Source organism: Mercenaria mercenaria, chromosome 8 (genome assembly GCF_021730395.1).
Source record: "Mercenaria mercenaria strain notata chromosome 8, MADL_Memer_1, whole genome shotgun sequence".
Taxonomy (NCBI): Eukaryota; Metazoa; Mollusca; class Bivalvia; order Venerida; family Veneridae; genus Mercenaria; species Mercenaria mercenaria.
Genome location: NC_069368.1, coordinates 79,324,656 through 79,344,763, shown reverse-complemented (window position 1 = coordinate 79,344,763; position 20,108 = coordinate 79,324,656). Strand labels below are relative to the sequence as shown.

Sequence of the window (20,108 nt, the reverse complement as noted above, 5' to 3'; positions counted from 1 at the left end):
CAGTTAACCCCTTAATGCGCGGCACTAAAACTAAAAAATATATTTGAATGAAATTTTCCGACGCATCTTTGTTAAATTTGATCCGTAGCATCCTCTCGCAAATTTGTTGAAAAGGGAGCGCTTGGCCTGTGTTATGTTTTTTATAATAAACACTATTATTAATATTCGTTATTCAGTGTGTCATACTTATATTCAAGGTCAGATAGTCAATGTCAGGTGAGCGACATAGGGCTACAGCGACCCTCTTGTTTCTTAGGTGCTCGACTTACTCACATTAGCTATGATAAAATATCTAACGCTTGTGCCAAACAATCGTTACATGTATAGTCATTCCTGGCTGCTTTATGCCAATTAGTATAAATATAACGTTTAGAGGTTCACAAAAAAGAAATATTGTACTTACTATGCAACTAATTGTACCAGTTCATGTACCAAAGAAAGCAACAAAATTAGTGTATTTGAACAGAATGTTATGGTGGCCGTATAAGGACTCTCCGTAATTGGTATTTGCTATTCCTTTAGAATCATGAGGTCCATTGCTCCATTCAATATATGTGTAATAAAGTTCCGCTTGGGTTTGTACTAGGGGAGAGGGCGTTTCGTTTTCCATCGAATCCGTAAAACTTCGATTGACTGCATTCTAAATGCCCAAAGGATTTCGTTATAGATTTTATTCTAGACCGAATTTGTTTTATTTTAAACAGATGTGTTTTCTGATATTTGTTTAAGCTTTACTGTTTAGAAAATGCCAGTGAAAACCGTATGTTAATAAGGATACAATATGTCTTATATTTCTAAGCGTAATATTTAAATCAAAACGTTTCTTTCTTATTCTCTTTGGACACTACATGTTGTTTTATATATCATCGGAAAAAAATGCTGTGTGCACTAAACCAACGCATGCAATAATCAACACGTGTCAACCAGACCACTTCAATCAATTGTTGACCGGCATGGCGTGACGCTTTATGTATTGAGCACCGTTGTACAGCTAGGATAATACAGTGTTGCCTGAATGAAATACAAAGTGATTCGTAAATCATGCGTGCTTCATTAGAGCATTTCTTCATAGCAGCATAGAAATAAAATTAGAAGTTCATGTATTGAGTGATTTTGTATGATGCCGATAATATCCCGACAAGTAGTTAGATTTATGTTGCAAACGTAAAGATATATTGATGATAGATATTTTCTTTCTGCAATGAAATAAATTGAATTGTTATTTTGACGAAACGGCATTTCAATTACACTGTGAAGAAAATACAACTTTATCGAATGAATGTTTTACGCCGCTTGTCACACCACCATGGATGTCTCTAAATTGCTTTTTGGTTCTTCAGCATGTGCAAAATGTTTAGTTCTGCTCAGCCCGCAGCTGGAGGGTGTGGACGGTAGCATGCATTTCCACTACTGTCAATGAACAGAATCAATCAAATGGAAAAAGTGGAAAAATGCAATTCGTCCAACACGACATAAATGGAAAACTTTGCAGGTTCGGTTTGATAGATCGCAGAACACTGAGACAGGAAATTAATATAAGCACCATCACCCTTTTACTACCATTTCCTACTTCTTGTTTTACTGTCAAATAGTAAGGTTAATGTACCAATTTCAGTTTGATAACAATGTAAAAATGTATGTAAAACATTGAAATTTGCGACATTTATAACAAATTCTAATATTCTTGTCTCTGTTAAAACATGCTTACGATAGAATGACGTCATGTTAACGTGAGGTGACGTCATTGTTTTAGTTGCGACCAAGAAAGAGCGCTACTATATTTTATCTATTGTTTTAGATTAAGGGCATATTAGAATCGAAATAACTTATAGCGAAACCGTGTTTTAACACTATTTATACACTCGGGCGATAATAAGTCGTACAAATAATTTCACTCGGGCTGCGCCCTCGTAAAATTATTGCGCCCGACTTACACATGTATAACCGCCCATCGTGCATAAATAGTGTTAAAGCACTCTTGCTATAAATTATTTCTTAAAAAGATTAAAAGCGTTTTATGGTCGCCAGTTAAAAGTTTAATCTTAACCTCCTAACGAGAAAAAAACAGTGGGCAGAGCTGAACAAAGTGGAATTTGGAGAGGGAATCTGAGGTTCTGAAGCCAGCATATCACAGAAACTGGCAAAAGACTAGATTAAAAAGCAAGTACCATATACAAGGGTGATTAAACAATATCCAACGCTATAAAAATTCTGTTACGGCTAAATTGAATTAAATCTATTAGTATAAAGGTCTAGAAAAAATAACAACCGTTGCACTGGCTATCGAAGGCGAATTCAAAGGTGCATAGTGCATAGAGCATTTTTTTCGTATTTAAGGGGAAATGTAAACGTATTTTATTGGATCACAGTGCTGTTCTCCATTTTAGGTTGTATGGCGTGAACAAGCACGAGATGTTCCATTGACAATCGGACAGGAAATATTTTCACCAGAAAACAATATGGCAATAGAAGTACACAAAATTTCGGAGCACGTATGTATTCATCATTTTATATGTAATTTACCAATGTAAAATATGGTGCCCTATAGTACTTGCACCTACATTCAACGCATTTAAGGATGCTATTTTATTGAGGCACTGTTATATTTGAAGTTTTACGTCAGTAGAATAATTGTCTCACAGTTTTTAGCTTTTATGTCAGTATATTTAAATATACATCACACATTTTGCGGTATTTTAATTTATGTTTTTGCTTATAAGTTCAAATTTTCACAGAAATCATTCCCAAGTTTCTAGCTTGGAAAACAAAGGTTTGATAGTTTACCATCTTTCTGTGGCCGTTTTTATTTTAAGAAATATATGATTGTGTAACTGTACGTGTTAGTTAATAATGCAAAAGTGTAAGGTTTACATTAACGTACATTAACTTAAGTACGATTTCGTAAGTGAACACAAACATTAATGATATATATATATTGGACATCAATGGCTGAGCAGTACCAGTAATACATGTAACAATTCATTTATTATTGTCAGCATTTCTGTCTGTTACTGTTCAGTAGAACAACAAGAGAGGGGCATGTCGTGCCATCTTACATTCCTCTTATCACTCATTCCCCGTCTCCTTTTGTTGAATGTAATCAAGAAAAGAGATTCAAATGACTCTTCCAATGCGTATGTGATACCTGTAATATACTTGGAGAGATCACATAATTGTATTCCCAGAAATTTATTATCGACCTTGCCATTTCCCGTATCAAACCTAAAATGTTTGCTAGATCGGTTTTGTTTATGTCTTTTGTTACACATTACAATGTAACTAAATATTTGTAATTGTTTGCTTTCAGGAAACACAATATGACCTCATCATAAAAGATGTTGAAACACATCACTCTGGGACATATTTATGTCAAGTAACTGCAACAAAACTTTACACACACTATGTTACATTAACAGTTTTAGGTGCGTATATGTTTTTCCAGAGACATTCCCCAAGACTAAATTATAAGACATTAAAACAATAAATGTTTTGCATTTTAACAAATCTTACATTATGGACTCTATTCTGTTGTGTGCATGTGATATAAGTTGATTGTATTCTACGAAAAGAAAGATACATATACCTTATGAACAAACTTTAGATTTTCTAACTAGCATTAGTGCATATGTTATGAACACAATTAATAAAATGACACTTAATATGTGTATTTATTCAATCAATCTCTCAGTGAAAAGAACAATGTATGAGCACGTAACGGGACAATACAAAAGCTTAATTATTGTTTTCTATCCTATGTCGAAAAGTTAGTTTATTTTAAAAAAGATACCTCTTCTTGTTCAATTTGTTCCAGAAATAATATACCTGAGCATCTATTATAAACCAACATGTGATGTAGAAGTATTTAGAACTTTATTTTTGTTTGTTTTTCTTCAGATGAACCAATAAAAGTTGAGAAAAGTAAGTATCAAAATTCAGTTTTTGTTGGTATTTACATTTTCATAGTATGCACCTTTGCAGTTTTGAACCATATATTTTCATTAAACTTCTCATAGCACTTCATATATCATCTGCACACATTCTTTCCAAATATCTTGTATCCGTCGAAAAACAGTTGAATTGTCTTAAAACTGCAACCATTAACTCATTATCTGGAATGTTTTGCGTAATGACAAATTGTAACCTAATGTGTGGTATGCTCTTATTCATCACAATGTGTCTAGAAAAAAATTATTTCTTATCTGGAATTAAGAGTTATTGTATATATTTTATTCTCATTCAGTCTCTTTTTTGTAAAGCATTAAATGGGAACTGCTTTTAACATAATCGCATTGTCCGTGCAAGAGTTACGCTTCATTGTTTTACTGGCATGTTCTGGCTTTTAGTGCATTTAAAATGACAAAGCTACCATAACGTTTCAAGTAATTTGCTGATATATATCTTAAATTTATTCATTCCCCGGTTTTCTTTACATAAAAATAAGTTACCGTCCAATTCTAAGTGTTATTAATCAAAATATAAAAATCTAATATTTCATAAAATGCAAATATTACAAATAATAAAGATATTTTAAGTTGGATTTAAATCACTTGCGTTCAGTGAAAACAGTATTCACAAGACGTTGTGTATTGACCAATTTTACGTCATCTGATAAACATATCGCGCCAGGTACGTTTTTTCAGTTGTAAGCTTTTGTTGTTAAACTATCTCTGTCGGAAACACATTCTGCAGTTATTAAAACATTTCAGGAATAAAATTAACTGGAACTGAATTTGTGAACCAAGATAGCCGAATAATGTTACGGTGTAACGTCACCGGAGCCCTGCATGCACCGGACGATGTTGATTGGTTCTTTAAAGGAGAACGAATTATGACTCAATTGCCCCACTGGAGGGATAGAACACAAATATTACGGAGAACTATGGGAAGGATGTATATTAGTGAACTAATAGTGGATAGGAGTACGTTAGAAGATGACGGCATATACGTTTGCAGAAGTTCCGGAAGTTCAATTGATGTGGAGGATATAACAGTTAACGTCTTGAGTGGTACGTGTACTCTGTAGACTCTTGATTCCTCGTTTGGTCATAATGATAAATTAATAAAGCTTATTCTGTTGCAACATATGCACTTAAAATCATGTCTTCAGACATCAATACATTTATGCTTGTCTTGAAAGGGGTTACTGAAGTACAACAGTGAGCTATGACTTCTATGAATTTCGGAGTATTTCACTGGTGCAAACACTATATTGGGCAACTATTGGTTAACTTATTTGAAAAAAAAAATGCAAATTAAACGGGAAATTGTTTTTCTTACATGTTGGATCGGGATATCTGTCACGGAGGAATATCAGTAACTGTTTTTATATTTTCACTAGTGGCTTCACCACTCGTGCAAATGATATAACTGATATTTACTCGGTGAAAGATATTTCTGTCTTGTATTAAGACAGACAAATATTCTCTATATAGACTTTTAATATCGCTGAAAAGTTTAGTGTTGAAATTTTTTATCAGCCTCCTTTTTGTTGAAAGCCACTGTTACGTTCTATAGATTTGCACCTCGTCCGTCTGCCAGTCTGTCCGTTCTTCATTCCACCAGACCATCCAATTCCTGTCTGGTCCATAATCATGTCGTCCATCTTAAGATTATAATTTATCTTAGCACAAGTATATTCCATGAGACGATGTGTCGCGCACAACCAGGCCGCACCTTAAAGTCCAAGGTTACACTTGGAGGTCAAAGGTTAACCGGACACATTTCATGTTCTGGTAAAAAGCGTACATACAACTTGATAATGTAGGCTTTGAAAATGTCAAACGATAGAAATAAGGTGCATATTGACAAGTTATGTAGTGTAGAAGTTTTCATAAATTTCCTTTAGATTACCTTCCCTGATAATTCTGGTTTTTCATGAGTTATCTCCCCTGAAAACTAGAAAAAAATAATTTTCTCCTTTTCCCTACCGGGAATTTAAGATTTCTTTTTGATATTTGTATCAGAATCATATAATGCAGCTTTCTACCACAAAATTTTCTCGAAATTCAAGCTCAGATTCTCATAATCAAAGCAATTATATATTTCCCATAGGCATCAATGTTAACTTCAATACCGATTATCTCCCCCAAAAATGAAAAAAATCGAAAAATCTCTCGGTGAAACGTTTTTAATTTTGAATGTCTTTAAAGTTACCAAATTTCATTTAAATATTATCATCCAGTTACAAGATATGAAATATGGATATAACACCATGTTATCCTTAAGACAAATCCTGGTCCTTTACTTCAAGAATGCAATGTTGTACGTTTGTTTGATTGCATTCTTCCCTTCCAAAGGTTCTTCATATAGATATTATTATTTTTGTCAACCATATAATTCGCTGCACTTTATTTCTATAGTGAGTCTTTATAACAAATTATGGTAGCATTAATTCATGGAAATAAAATTTAATAGTGTTTAAGTACATTCAGTCATGATCGGTATATTAGAAGTATATAGTATTCAAATTTGGCATTGAATTCAAGATAATTGTGCTAGCCGCATTTTACACTAACCAGTAGGGAACTTGGTAATGTCTGGAAATAGTTCCTTCACATGTTTGTTTTTAAAAACACATCGCCAGCTACCTTATTTATGTGTGTCATGTTCATTAGATTTAAATATGTTTATCATATGACGTAAATTGTTTTTATCATATCTATATAGTTGTACCTACAAAGTTTTAAGAAAACGCACATCATCAAGCCATCTTCAGTAGTTTTCTATATCGTGTCTTGTACAGTGATGTCGTATTTTATTATCTTTCTATGCACCTTGCATTTTATTTAGCAAATGTTTACTAATTACATTTTTATTCCAAAACTTTCTTCGATAAATTAACCTTTTGATGACGTAGTTAATTGATGCTGCATAATACAATGTTATCTAGTAAAACATCTTTCCGGCGTAGCTGGGACGACTAAAACTGTTGCAAGAGGGCAGAAGACCGAGCGTAATATTCCATAATGTCCCCGCTGATACTGAAGAATGCTCTGTGTTATAATACTATATTAGTTTCTGAAAACAGCCCAATGACTGAGATTTTGCTTTAAAAAGCCATAAGAATTGTTGAAAAGGTTGCTTCTAAACTTACGCTATACTGGTTAGTTTCACTCTTAATAAGACACGTCGGGTGACTTCATTTTGTGCATTTTACGCTGCTCATAAAACTGTTAATTGGAATTAAAACTGACATGTAGAAAATTAGGCATGCACATTTTTGGAGCATTTAATATTTTACGTGACATTCTTCCTAGCCATGTTACTTTATCTATTTATAAGCCATTGGAAACAATGTCATTTTCAGAAAAATGTTAAACCACGTGTCTTAATCAGATAACATTTGTCTTAATCTAAAGGAGATGCAAATGAGTCGATGCTTTAATTGTCTCCATCTTGAAAATAATAAAAAAAAAACTAGGGTTAAGTTACCCGTCACTACAGTGATACTAACAGTTCATATCAGATTATTCGCTTAAAATTGTAAATGACTCAGTTAGATGAACAGTTTAGTATTTACACAGTTTGAAAATATTATATATTTATCAAATATTATATTTTCAAGTTATTTTAATAGTTTATATTGAACGTACTTTTATGAAAAGTTACTCTTAAAATTTAGCTAATCATTGTGGTTGTCTAGATTTCTGTAAATGTATCTGAGTTTATGCTAAAGACAAAGTGAAGACGTTTGGCTTAGAAAATTGACTTATATTTGTTCTGGACATAAAATTGTCGACTTATATCCTAGTATCCGTTATGATGATTAACCCTTAAACAGCCGTCTTTTTATAATATGTGAATTATAATGTCATATTGGTTTGCATACAAAGGGACTCCTGCAAACTACTGCTACATATTAATATAAAGAAATGGAAATTTGAAAGATTATGGACAACGTATACCAGGTAATGACTATAAAATAGAAAAAGTGGAAACTCCACAGGTCGTTCAACAGACAAAAACGAACATGTTGCAGGCTCGGTTTGGTTGAGCCTGTTCGTGGACGGTAGTGGAAATGGATGCTACCGTCCACGCCCTTCGGCCCCGGGTTGAGCAAAACTCAACAAACCTGATTTAAATATTATCAAACAAAGAAACTACAGCCATGTATAATGACATAGTTACGTTATTAGCAAATAATAATACACACGTGCGCAAAACGTGTATCTATTACATATACTATGTGTTACAAATTTTTTGTATTTTGTTGCAACTTGTGGTTATATTGATATTTTACATCAGAAATTAACGTAACAAAGGTGAACATACAGTATTATTGTTATTGCTTATGAAGGTAGTTCTGCACGTTTGATAAACCGGAAGTGATGGCGTAACGTCATTTATCCGGAAAACGTGGAATAAAGCCTGGATTCGGCGTACGGAAATGACAATCTTTTTAATAATTAATTGCAGCCTATGAGTAAATTTATCACAATGGCACTGTTACTGTCTTTCTAAAGTTAGAATATGATATTAAACCTCTGACACGTTAAAAATTCAAAATAGCATCTTAAAATTAGCGTGAATTGTGCGTTCACTTTAATTATGGCCAACTGTCTCAAAATTAAGCACACGGACCTATACATTTTATTTCACCACATTATAAGCCATATGTTTATTTACAACAGTGGGCAGTTTCATTAAATTCTACGTTGTAGACAAATTTCTATTCGCGAAAATTTTATGAAAGTTATGATTTTCCCATAGACTTCCATTATGAAAAATTGCGTGAGGTCTAATTTTATTCAATTCAGTCTAGCAAAAAATCAAGCACACGACCCTATCTTTTTTATTTGCTGAATTTTCTAGGTATATTCTGAAGTTTTGAAAAATCAGAGTTTAATCAAATTCTGCATTGTAGAAACAAAATCGATCCAAGCGTGCAGAACTACCTTAAGGTGGTTCTGAACGTTTCATAAAACGGATGTAACGGTGGCACGAAATTTGTCCGGATAATGTAGAATAAAGCTTGGATTCGTTGTACGGAAATAAAAATCATTCTAAACATTAATGGGAACTCCCGAGTAAATTTATTACCACGGCAACGTCACTGTCTGTCTTATATTAAAATGTTACATTAAAGCATCTAACATGTTAAATAATTAAAAAAAAATGTCTTAAAATTAGTTTGAAATGTGCGGAGATTTTTAATCATGTGTAAATATGGCAAAACAAGCAGGAGGACCTATACATTTTATTTCCCCATATTATAGCCCATAAGTCAAATGATTCAAATCATTCAAATCTACATGGTAGAAAAATCTGTTCGCAAAAATGTTATCAAAATTGTGATTTTCCATAGACTACCATTATAAAAACTTGTGTTTCCAACCATTTCAAAGCAGTCTAGCAAAACAATCTAGCACACGACCTTATCTGTTTTTATTTTTCGAGTTTCTAGGTATTTCCTGACGTTTTTTGAAAAACAGGGTATAATCAGATTCTACATTGTAGAAAGAAAATAATGACCAGAACGTGCAGAACTACCTTAACTTTATGACTAGATGTTAGTTTATGCAGATAAAGAGGAAGTTGTGAGCTGTTCTACTCAAAATTGTTTCTGTCTGATAAGTGATCGTCTGGTAGCAGCATCAAGCTTCTTATTCAATAGTAGCATAGATATGTTTATGTTGGCGCCTTCAGCATTTGGATTTATGTGCACGTATAACATATCTAACAAATATAGTAATAAGTTACTAGCGAAAACATGACCATCATGTCATTCGTTTGCAAATTATAACCGAAATTACACTTATTGTTAGAACTATCTGAAAAATATACCACTTTAAATCAACTTGCAATATAGACTTTAGACTTTAAAGATACATTCTGTATAAAATATTAGAACTGACACCAAGTTGAGAGAATCATGATTAAAAACTCTTTTAAAGGTCGGAGCAAAGGTGGGTGACAAACGCAAGATGGATCTAATCTTCATTATTGCAAAAGCAATGAAAATGCTGTGATACTTGAGCAGTTCGATGTTTCTGAAAAAAAGCAAAGATGTACGATTATTTATTTATTCACCGATGCTTCCCAGATATTGATATTCATAACACCAAATCTATCAGACTGATGTTTGTTTGTTTTCCATTTCAGCAGACAAACCGAACGTGAGTCGCAGAGGTGAGATACACTTAAACTATGTTAATATTCTTGTTAACGGTAAAGTTCAGTACATTACCTTGAGAATCAGATATTTATTGATCAAATGCCTTCAGTTTTAAAAGAAAAATATTCAGTCAAAAATCCTCATAATACAAAGTTAAGGTGGCCAATAACGCTTTATGAAGTTTTATTTGACAACAAATTCACATGCTTGAATCTTCTTGTTATATATTTAGAATGCATATAAATCTATAATGTTTTGGCATTGTATGTTACAGTCTAATCATAAATCTAGTTCTCATAACTACACATAGATATATAAGGCACCAAGTGAAATAAAAAAAAATATATATCAAACAACTACGGTTATCCATGTATCGAAATATCTTACTGCATCTAATATAGTATCCTTTGATATATGTCTTAGATTTATTTAATGTCCTTATATGCGCAATGACAGAATGTTATACACCCGTAATCATACAAAGATATCGTAAAATTAAAACAATAGAAACAAAACTTTAATGTGTTTTCCGTTAAGCAGCTAGTGATGACGTTAACTATATATCTTTCATACAATTTTCATTAGGCAGTTATGTACATTTGAAGAAATATTGTCCTACAATGCAGAAGTTTATTGAAACTATGTTTTTCAAAGCATTATTTTATCCAAAGCTAAGTCAGTATATAAAACGAAAGGATCGTAAGCTTGACATTGTTAGACCGATTTGAAAATATTTGTCCTCAATCAATTTTCATAAAAGGCTCCTTAGGGAAAATCATAATGTTGATGACATTTTGACGAATAGAAAAAGTTCAGCAATTACATATTTTAGTGAAACTTTTATAACGTCTTGGCGCTTTTCGAATTCTTACTAGTTTTATACTGCCATATATCTATTGCAAAAATATGTATTCGTTTGCTTCGGTCGATAAATCTCACTTTAATCAAGTTTTTAAATTATTGTGATCATTGACATCTATTTACTTTAAACCTGAAACAGATCAAGAATTGAAATTAAAGTTCCATCCCGTTACGAACGTTAATTGTGCCACTTGCCATGATAATAGCTGCTTTCATCGTCGTTTTGGAATTCCCAGAATTGATCGGTACTTGTGTATTTGTTGTTATACTCTCATAATTCCCCTTAAGAGTCGTTATAGGGGATTTTTTCGAGATATATTTCAGGTCAGATAGCGTATATTTACATGTCGTAATTAGGTTACGGAGTAAAAATGTATCATAAGAAAGCTGGTTTGGGAACTGAATGAATACAATGAAACTGTAACATTGAAAATGATGTTAGACTGCCTGATGCCATCCATTAGACTACATTCAATAGCGTGCTTATAAACACAGAATTAGCTTGAGCCTCGTAAGAAAATCATTGCTGAAGTATTATGTACTTAAAGTAAACTTTATACTTTAATTAATTAAATTCCAATTAATATATATTATCCATCGTATATGTTGCGAGCATTTGCTGAAAATATGTTGAAATATTTAATAATATTGAAAATGTGTGGTTTTAAGTGCATCCAGCCCGAAAGTGGATATACCCAAAGATGACAGTTAACAAATAAAATAGTTGAACGTCTGTCTAAACTATCATAAAGTGTATCGTTATAGGTTGGATAAAAACTTTCATATTTTTAATTTAGCTTAGTTACACATTTTTGTTGTAATTGAGCGCGATGTACAAAAGGAAACTAATCTGCATAGCGAGGTGTGAATGCGAAAGAAGTCTGTTTGTTTTATTAATTTTTTATACGCACTTGGAGCTCTTTTGCATTCACTCCATTGTATGTTCATGAAACCCAAGTATTATACCGTTGATTTTGCAATTATTCGACCGATTTCAGTAAACTTTAAAGCTATAGAAGTAGATAATATGACATGACTAGTTGATGGTATTTCATATTTTTAGATACGAAATAATTACACAAGTATGAAGTGTAGCTTTAAAAAGCTTTAGATATATTTATCTCAAAGAATATGAAAAGAAAATATATTTTATTTTATTATACCTCACATAAATGTACAATGCAAATTTCCCATTAGTTTAACTCGAATAATATATCAAATTCCCCAGTGATTTTATATCACATGCGCAAAATAGTTATTTTCAATTTATTTTGTTTTTCTGCGCATGTGATATTATTTTTTCATATCACCCGTTGAGAGATTGATACTTTGGCATTGATTAAAAGACGGAGTTGATAAATTTTCAGACGAGGCGCTTATATAATTATACGTTAGGATTAAATTACCCTTTTCTGGTGCTCTTGCATGTGCGAACACGGCCGAATTTTCTTTTTTTGTGCTACGTGCAAAATATTTCGAAAACAATTTTTCATCAAATATTGAATCGAAACTACCACAGTAAGTTTGGAAATTATCTAACTAAGAAAATAAGTGCTCACACTTATATGTTTCATTTAGAAAAAAGAAAGTTATCACCGTTTTTCGAATGCTACTGACTGACGCAATGTTGAAATATTAGAATAATTATAGGAGTCAGCGATATGTAAACATCTCGACTAAATCTATCAAGTCGTCACAAATTTTGAGTGCTAACAAGTAAAGACTCTAATTCTGTCTTCATTATTTGGTTAGTAATTATTACTTTTTAATGTTAAATACATTATTATGTTGATTTTCCAGTAAATGCTTTGACCCTTATACGTTTTCGGTATAATAAAATAAATATTGCATTCCTGAGAGGGTGATATGAAAAATGTTCACCCCTCGAAATATGAATATAGACCTCGGCTGGCGCCCCGGTCAATATTCATATATCTCGCGGTGAACATTTTTCATATCCCCCTCTCAGGAATGCAATATTTATATTATGTTTCCGTCGACACCTCTGTGATGGAAATACATCCTGCTGCTCATTTCCCTTTTTGGGACTTCACAACTTCTACACGCTTTCGAGAACTTTTCTCCACCTGTTTTCTTTGAACAAATTGAAAGTAAACTGTAATATATCGATGACTATTAACCAATATTTCTCACCAAATTATTTCTATATTGAAATTTGAAATATGAAATCTCTCAACAGCACTACACTTCAAAACCCAAAAGGTTTACCTATTGAGTGCGGGGTATTTGACTATAATGTGATTAAAATAATTTCTATCAAATGCATATATTGCCTCTTATACTTTCTGAACATTTCTAAAAAGGGAAAGTCAGTCAATATAATAATAACTGAATAAACTTTACAACTTTCGAGACATCTTACTTGGTCTCCCACGACCCATATTCTTGATATTAAATTGGCCATATGATATTAAATTGGCCATAGAGTAAAATTAACGGGCAATTACCTAAGACTACGATCAATTTTGATTGGTTCACCAGAAGTTGAAAACTACTTTCTGCACAAGATCCTAAGCTATCATTTATCAATATTCAGGGGCTAATATTTAGAATATAAACAGATGTTTCTACTATTTTCTCTATTTTTTTTTTATACAAACACCCTTATACAAACATTAATGATATGCAGTTTTGGCGTTAAGGATATCAAGTGGCTCGAACGTTCACTGTTGAATTGCGCTTTGATTTATTTTGACAATGCCAAACTTTGTACACTATCAACAAAGTGGTTATATTACATTATATTTTGTTTAAGACTCTTGGAAAAACGGTAATTGCGTGGAGAATATGTATGGCATGCACTCGTAATAACTTGCGGAAACTTATCGGTATATCTCTATCGTTTCAACACACAAATAAAACAAAACACTCCTTTGAATAAAATGTTACGAAAGTTTCCACAACAAATGTGTACAAACTGTGTATTTACTATTGCAGACAAGGCGAATCTCTCGCAGACAGGCGATATTGGACCAAGTTCTTCAGCCATGGTTGTATTCCAACATTCCAGTATGGTTTATATATTAACTCTTATTTCCTATGTAATGATTTCTTTGACCTCAAACGGATTTACAAGACTAACAACACATACATTAAATTTGTCAAGGACTGTTTTTAATTGTGACAACTGTGTGTACAGGTGAAACCGTGGAAGCAACACTACAATCACGTGCCTTACATTCCAGTAATCGATTACAGCGATTATCATTTTATTCATCGTGAAATGCCTCATTATCGTCATCTTATATCGTCGCGTTTATCGTCGTCGTCAACGCTATCGCTCATGACAACAGCACGGGACAGTTGTCAGCGATTTTGTTTTGGCGAAACGGAATCAGTATGAATATGGATACTGGAACAGTGAATTTGAAAAGTTGATAAAATATAATCATTGACTTTCGGCATAATATACAGTGCAAAATAAGTGTATAATTTGCTGATTGGCACTAAGACTATGGCATACTGTCAGACGAATGATGGTAAAGTTATACATAAATAATAAAATTGTCCATCGAGGACATTTATTATGTAAATGCAGTTTGAGCTAAAAGTGTAAAATTAACCAGGTGATACATCTCCTAGCTGCTTTATGATATGAAGAATCATTTGTGTTTATATAGAATTGTGCAATGCTAAATGGACAATAGGTATGATCCCTTACTGCATGACAATGAACATTGCCCGGTGTACACAGATATTAAAATAGATACAGCGGTTCTAAAAGGCAAATTTTCATTTATGGTTACGCTTTTAATAGTGCAAACTGACTTATATTTTTGGGATAGTCAACGATTGTAAAGACACAACTGTATTTAGAAGCCAGTCAAGGGAACGATACAATTATTGGGAGGTGGCTGCTTAAGACAATAGGAAATCAGAGAGTCAGCATGTGCAGTAGGCAGACTGGCAGCTATAGCTAGTTCCACTGTGTTTTATTTTTTGCATTTCATTAAATTTAGGTATGTGTTTCCTCAAAGACGACTGTTTCATTCTCTAATGTTATACATTTTGTGCCATAAATACAGGAGTCTACTAAATCATCCACATCGTGATAGAGACATTGTACACTATTAACAGTGTGTTATCATCAACGCCTTGCAGGGCAAGCTGGAAAGTACATTAATACAAAATGAAAGTAAGAAAACGCGAAATAGGACAGGAGGACCTTCAGAGAGCTCAATGGTTGTGATAAATTCATTACATTATGCGTGTCTTTATTTTAAATGTAGTTAACAAAACATTGTTTTGTAATATGCATTTCATTGATTTCTTTCTACTGATTTATGATAACTTTTGTCAGTATTTAAATTCTTGATATGAATTTTCTGTTTGGTTCTACATTTTCTTAAATGTATGCTATTTACTCATTTGTCTGTTTAAACACATCTCTCAAAACTGACTTTCAAAACTGAAGCAAATGTCTAAAGGACGAATTAGAGAACATAAATACCTCTTTACCAGGCAAACTGAAGACAAATCACCATTAGACTTTCCGTAACGATGTTTTAAATATTGTTTACTCGTTGAATATCTTCTGTTAGCTTAAAATTGAGATTAACTTTTTTATATAGCTGAATTCTATATTGATTAACATGTTGTAAGCTCCGACACTGTTTTATATTTAGCAGGTACAAACTAGCAAAATGGCATAATAATGTACTGAACAGGGATAAAATGATAGTCTGTATATTCTTCATGCAGATAAAATGACTAAATCTATCCTGTTTTGCACAAATTAGTACTTAATCAATACCTGTATAGGAGAGATCGCCGTGACGTCACGCGTTAACATCTGTTTATCTGGTGGTTGGCAAAACAAATGATTTTAACACCGTTTGCGTATTGAATCAGAATTTTTAATTTTTAATAACTTTTTTGCTCATTTATGGATTTTCAAAATTCAAAAAGATTTGAAATACTAACAATCTTCATATTTTTGTATCCAAATATCTTTTTACAATCAATAACCGTTTTAAAAGACATATAATTTTAAAAGCGGCGTAGTGATTTTCACAACCTTTAGAAAAACAGTGTAAGTTAAGCGTTCATAATTAATCCATTTTATTTCGAAATAACAATTAAAAGTAATCAATAAATTGCTTGTTTTATAACCTTTCCACTGATCAAAAAATTATTTATGTAATTTGTGTTTTAAGAAAGTTTAGACCGTTAGAAAAACATCACTGTTTACAAAAAACATGGACGGCCGGCTTCTGCCCACCCGATCACTGTCTTATCAGTTCTAAAAATAGAATTTGTATACAAACACGATCTCTCCTATTTTCCGTTTCTTTCTGTTAGAAATTACAAACACTCACTTTCTGTAGTTTTAAGTTGAAGCTATTACTGTGGATGGAGACCCCTGTGAAATATAAGATGCAAGTTTCTGAACTTTCTTTGTGATATATTATGCTGTGAAATGTTTAGTTTAGAGCTTTTACTCATGGAAATGATAGTTTGTCTTAATACCAGGCCTGTTCAATAATAACGTAGACTTTTGCTGTCAAATGTTGCATATTGTAAATAATAATTTGAAATATATCGTTGTAATTCGGAATCTTTCTGTAAGTTGGTCATACATTTTTTGTAACATTTTTGCTAATAAGTGAAGCGCGTCGGACGTTTTTATTACCATAGCTACGCATAACCGGCGCAGTCGCTTTTTGATCTGTCGTGATTTGAATTCGATCGCTAATGTTCGCACTAATAATAATCTTCTTTGCTCAAAAAATGCCCCAAAGTGTAGCAACACGTCAGGGCGATATGCATCTGGAGTATGGCGTCATTCCGACGTGTGTGGCGGAGGAAAACAACTTTTTAACAAAGTGAGTGTTACTGTTTATAATGCATGTAATGTCGTCATCGACTCGCACGGATACTAAGACAGTAGCTTAATTATTGATACAATTGGGCGAACAGCAACTGAAATTCATAAACTTATGAAGCAGACGCCACAACAATGTTCAGTCATCTGTGTCTTTATCTTCAAGTAGTACAAACGATTCTCAAAGTGTCCAGAATTGCTTAAAGACAGTGCAGATAGAGGGAGAAAACGGAAAAAATGCGAATGGATGTTAACGCCAATGTATGACGCCGTAGATAAAGACCAAGTACTCAGTTTGAGTACACTATCCAAGATGCATGGCATAAATGTTAATACATTTTTAGTATTTTGACCAAACAATTTCTAATGACTAAAATAGTGCTCATGAAAATTTATAAAATAAATTTTCAAATATGAATTAATGCAATTTTAATGAAAGCATCACAATGTAGGCACGACGTCGTTAACGTGGTTGAAATATGATCGCCGTGCGCCGGGTCCGTGTAAGTGACTGTCTTCGAGGAAGTGTTACTCCTACAACCATGATCATAATCACGTCAAATTAGCAGTGCATTTAGTAGAATGATTACAAATAACGATGGTATATTTCTTTTTTTGCTTCATTAAAGTATACAAAAGCTAGAGAAAAATTCTACGTAATTTTTGAAGAGCCCTCGTACATGGACTTTTTTTCAAAGGTTATACATTTGATACGCGAAATGACTGTTCGAAATTAAAAGCAATTGAAATATTTCTACGTTACAGGGATAAACAGGTTCGGCTATATAACACAATATATATCTATGCATTCGTATTATCAATTAACACGGTTGAATAAAGAAATAAAGACAAGTCATTTTGTACTACAATAACATGCGATAAAAACATTAGCTGCCAAAACGTTTGTGTCGCGGAAACTGGTGACTTATTCTAATTTAGGTTTCCATTGCTTAATTTAATTGAGTACGGGCTCTAAAACTTGCCATTATTTTATTGTACCATTTCTTAATGTTTTCATTAAATATTTGTATCATTTACTTTGTACTTGATATTGAAAATTTTAAATACATTATATATACACAATTTATAGATTTCTTTGATTTAATAATGTCGTACCAAATATTAAACGTTTGACAAGAGAGGAAGGAACTTTTACCTTAAGGATTAATATTTGAATTACTACTGACATGAAAATAATGAACGGCTAAAGGCAGAAGAACCACTGGACATTACAAGAGACAATGAAGAGGACAGTTTTTGAAAAACAGTCGCAGATGTTAACATGGTGGATTGAAGGGAGAAGATAAGATAAAGAAATACTACAGTAATTTGTTGATATAATTTAAGGAAGAATAAGTTCGATTTATATGTATAGCTGTTTCGAAAAAGAAAACAAGAGTGTAGCGAATATTGAGGGATCATTTCACGAGGTGAAGAGAACAAATCTTTATTTAGATATACCGCTTAAGTATAATTCGATGTAAAAATTCTCGAATGTTTAAAGAAAATGTTAGAAAATTCTCTCGATTAACGACTTTTGGAGATGATGTTCCTACAATTTAATATTTATCAAGTCAGGTTATACCCCGAAACTCATTAAAAATTTTGAGAAATATTAGATAACAATTTTAGAAAAAAAATCATGATAAGTGGGGAAAGCATTGACATTCTTGTAACGTATTAGACAGCAAGTTAAAGTGAGGGAAACCGTTTTAATATATAACAATGCACGTTTCTTTTCGAAATATCAACAAATAGATAGTGTAATTATCATTAGTACCGATATATTAACGAAAGGCTGTGTGATTTTTTTTTCAAGCAGTAAACGAAAAATATGAGCTTGAATGTATTAATCAATTCATTTTTTTATTCTTACGTTTAGTGTCACTCCGTCCGTACGTCAGCCAGATGGCAACCTCTCACGAATAATTCTACACCCCTAGCGATGTTTCAAACCCACAGCGGTATTGATGGATTTGAGGTCAGCGACAATAACCACTCAGCCACGGAGGCCCCTTAATTTATCTATATAGAGTAATCTAAACCAATATAATGTAGCTTGATTTATGTTAAAAATACCGCAACATATTATGTATTTTCTTTATCAAATGTCACTGACCCCTCTCAAGTATGCATTGACAGACCATTTTCAGAACAAACAGAAATTATGCGTTTATCTTTTACTTATAAAACTTTGTTTTATTGTGGTGAGTGGTACAACTTGCATTTGCCACAATTAAAATAAAATGCAAATACTTCTGCGAATGAATTTTAAGTTTATGTCTAAAGTAAACATGGTATATTTCGTTTTACCATACCAGGCATATTATTACGCATCGCGTCATGTAAATGAAGAAAGTCACACAATAGTGATGTTGCCTCCCGCACTTGAAGCAAGTTAATATATTAAGTGACTGTTTTTACTACATTTAGTAACTGTTTTCCCGTTTAGGAAGTACGGAAAGACATCAGTTTATTTCTCCCCGGGGTGTTTCCATACTGACTTAATCCATTTGTCCTGCTGTAAACTTTTAAGTTGCTAGGTTCTGAAATATTTGTAGATAATTAAGCTGATTATTTGTTATGCAATGCAAGAGTGCGAAGTGTAGATAATTTCTAACAAGGTCTTTGTTCCATTGTTTGCCACTTCTTTCGATCACTATCATAAATGTGATAAGATCTAAAGAAGACTGTATAAGAATAATTTGCATAATTCGAATATACTGATTGTCAAGATATTAATCTGCGATTTCACTGGTTGAAGATCTTAAATTAAAAAGATAAGAAATAATGCGGCATCCAGGAAAAAAGACAGTTAGTTAGTGGACATCCACAGAACAAGCGTGTTATACTTTAATGTTTAATTTCTTGTTAGTTCGGTTAACCGGCGTTGAAAGTGATACAAAATTTCTTATCTAATTATATTAACTGGATAACCAGTGTTCAAAAGCTGACTACTTATTTTGTTATAAATGTATACCTTTTGTTAATTTGAACTATTGTGGATAAAATAAAAATAGTAAAATTGCACAGAAACGTTCGTTCTATACATACACACGACGTCCCAGAATTGACGGCATCACACATTGCTGGTATCATTAATTTCGTTTACTCATATACACAGAGTTCTTTATTTGGTTGCTTCCTATGCGTCAAAAGTATATTTTTATTGAATTAGATTAAATTGTTGATATACAATGGTCTGCTATAGTAGCATTTTGTCTGGCGACCTTGCTGTAATGTCTGATCATACTGAAACCAGATGCTTGCAGCGGAATATTTAGAATA

General features: G+C 32.6%; 1 protein-coding gene across 1 annotated transcript in view; it reads left to right on the top strand.

Moving 5' to 3' along the window:
• The window catches only part of LOC123566000 (zwei Ig domain protein zig-8-like), a 109,322-nt gene extending 89,466 nt beyond the window's left edge, over positions 1 to 19,856 (top strand). Inside the window, exons 4-9 of the mRNA XM_045359799.2 lie at positions 2,388 to 2,492; positions 3,308 to 3,422; positions 3,895 to 3,918; positions 4,707 to 5,006; positions 10,102 to 10,128; positions 13,934 to 19,856. Coding sequence (XP_045215734.2) covers positions 2,388 to 2,492; positions 3,308 to 3,422; positions 3,895 to 3,918; positions 4,707 to 5,006; positions 10,102 to 10,128; positions 13,934 to 14,139 — 777 coding nt within the window. The 3' untranslated portion in view covers positions 14,140 to 19,856. The remainder of the gene's footprint in view (positions 1 to 2,387; positions 2,493 to 3,307; positions 3,423 to 3,894; positions 3,919 to 4,706; positions 5,007 to 10,101; positions 10,129 to 13,933) is intronic.
• Positions 19,857 to 20,108: the final 252 nt, after the last annotated feature.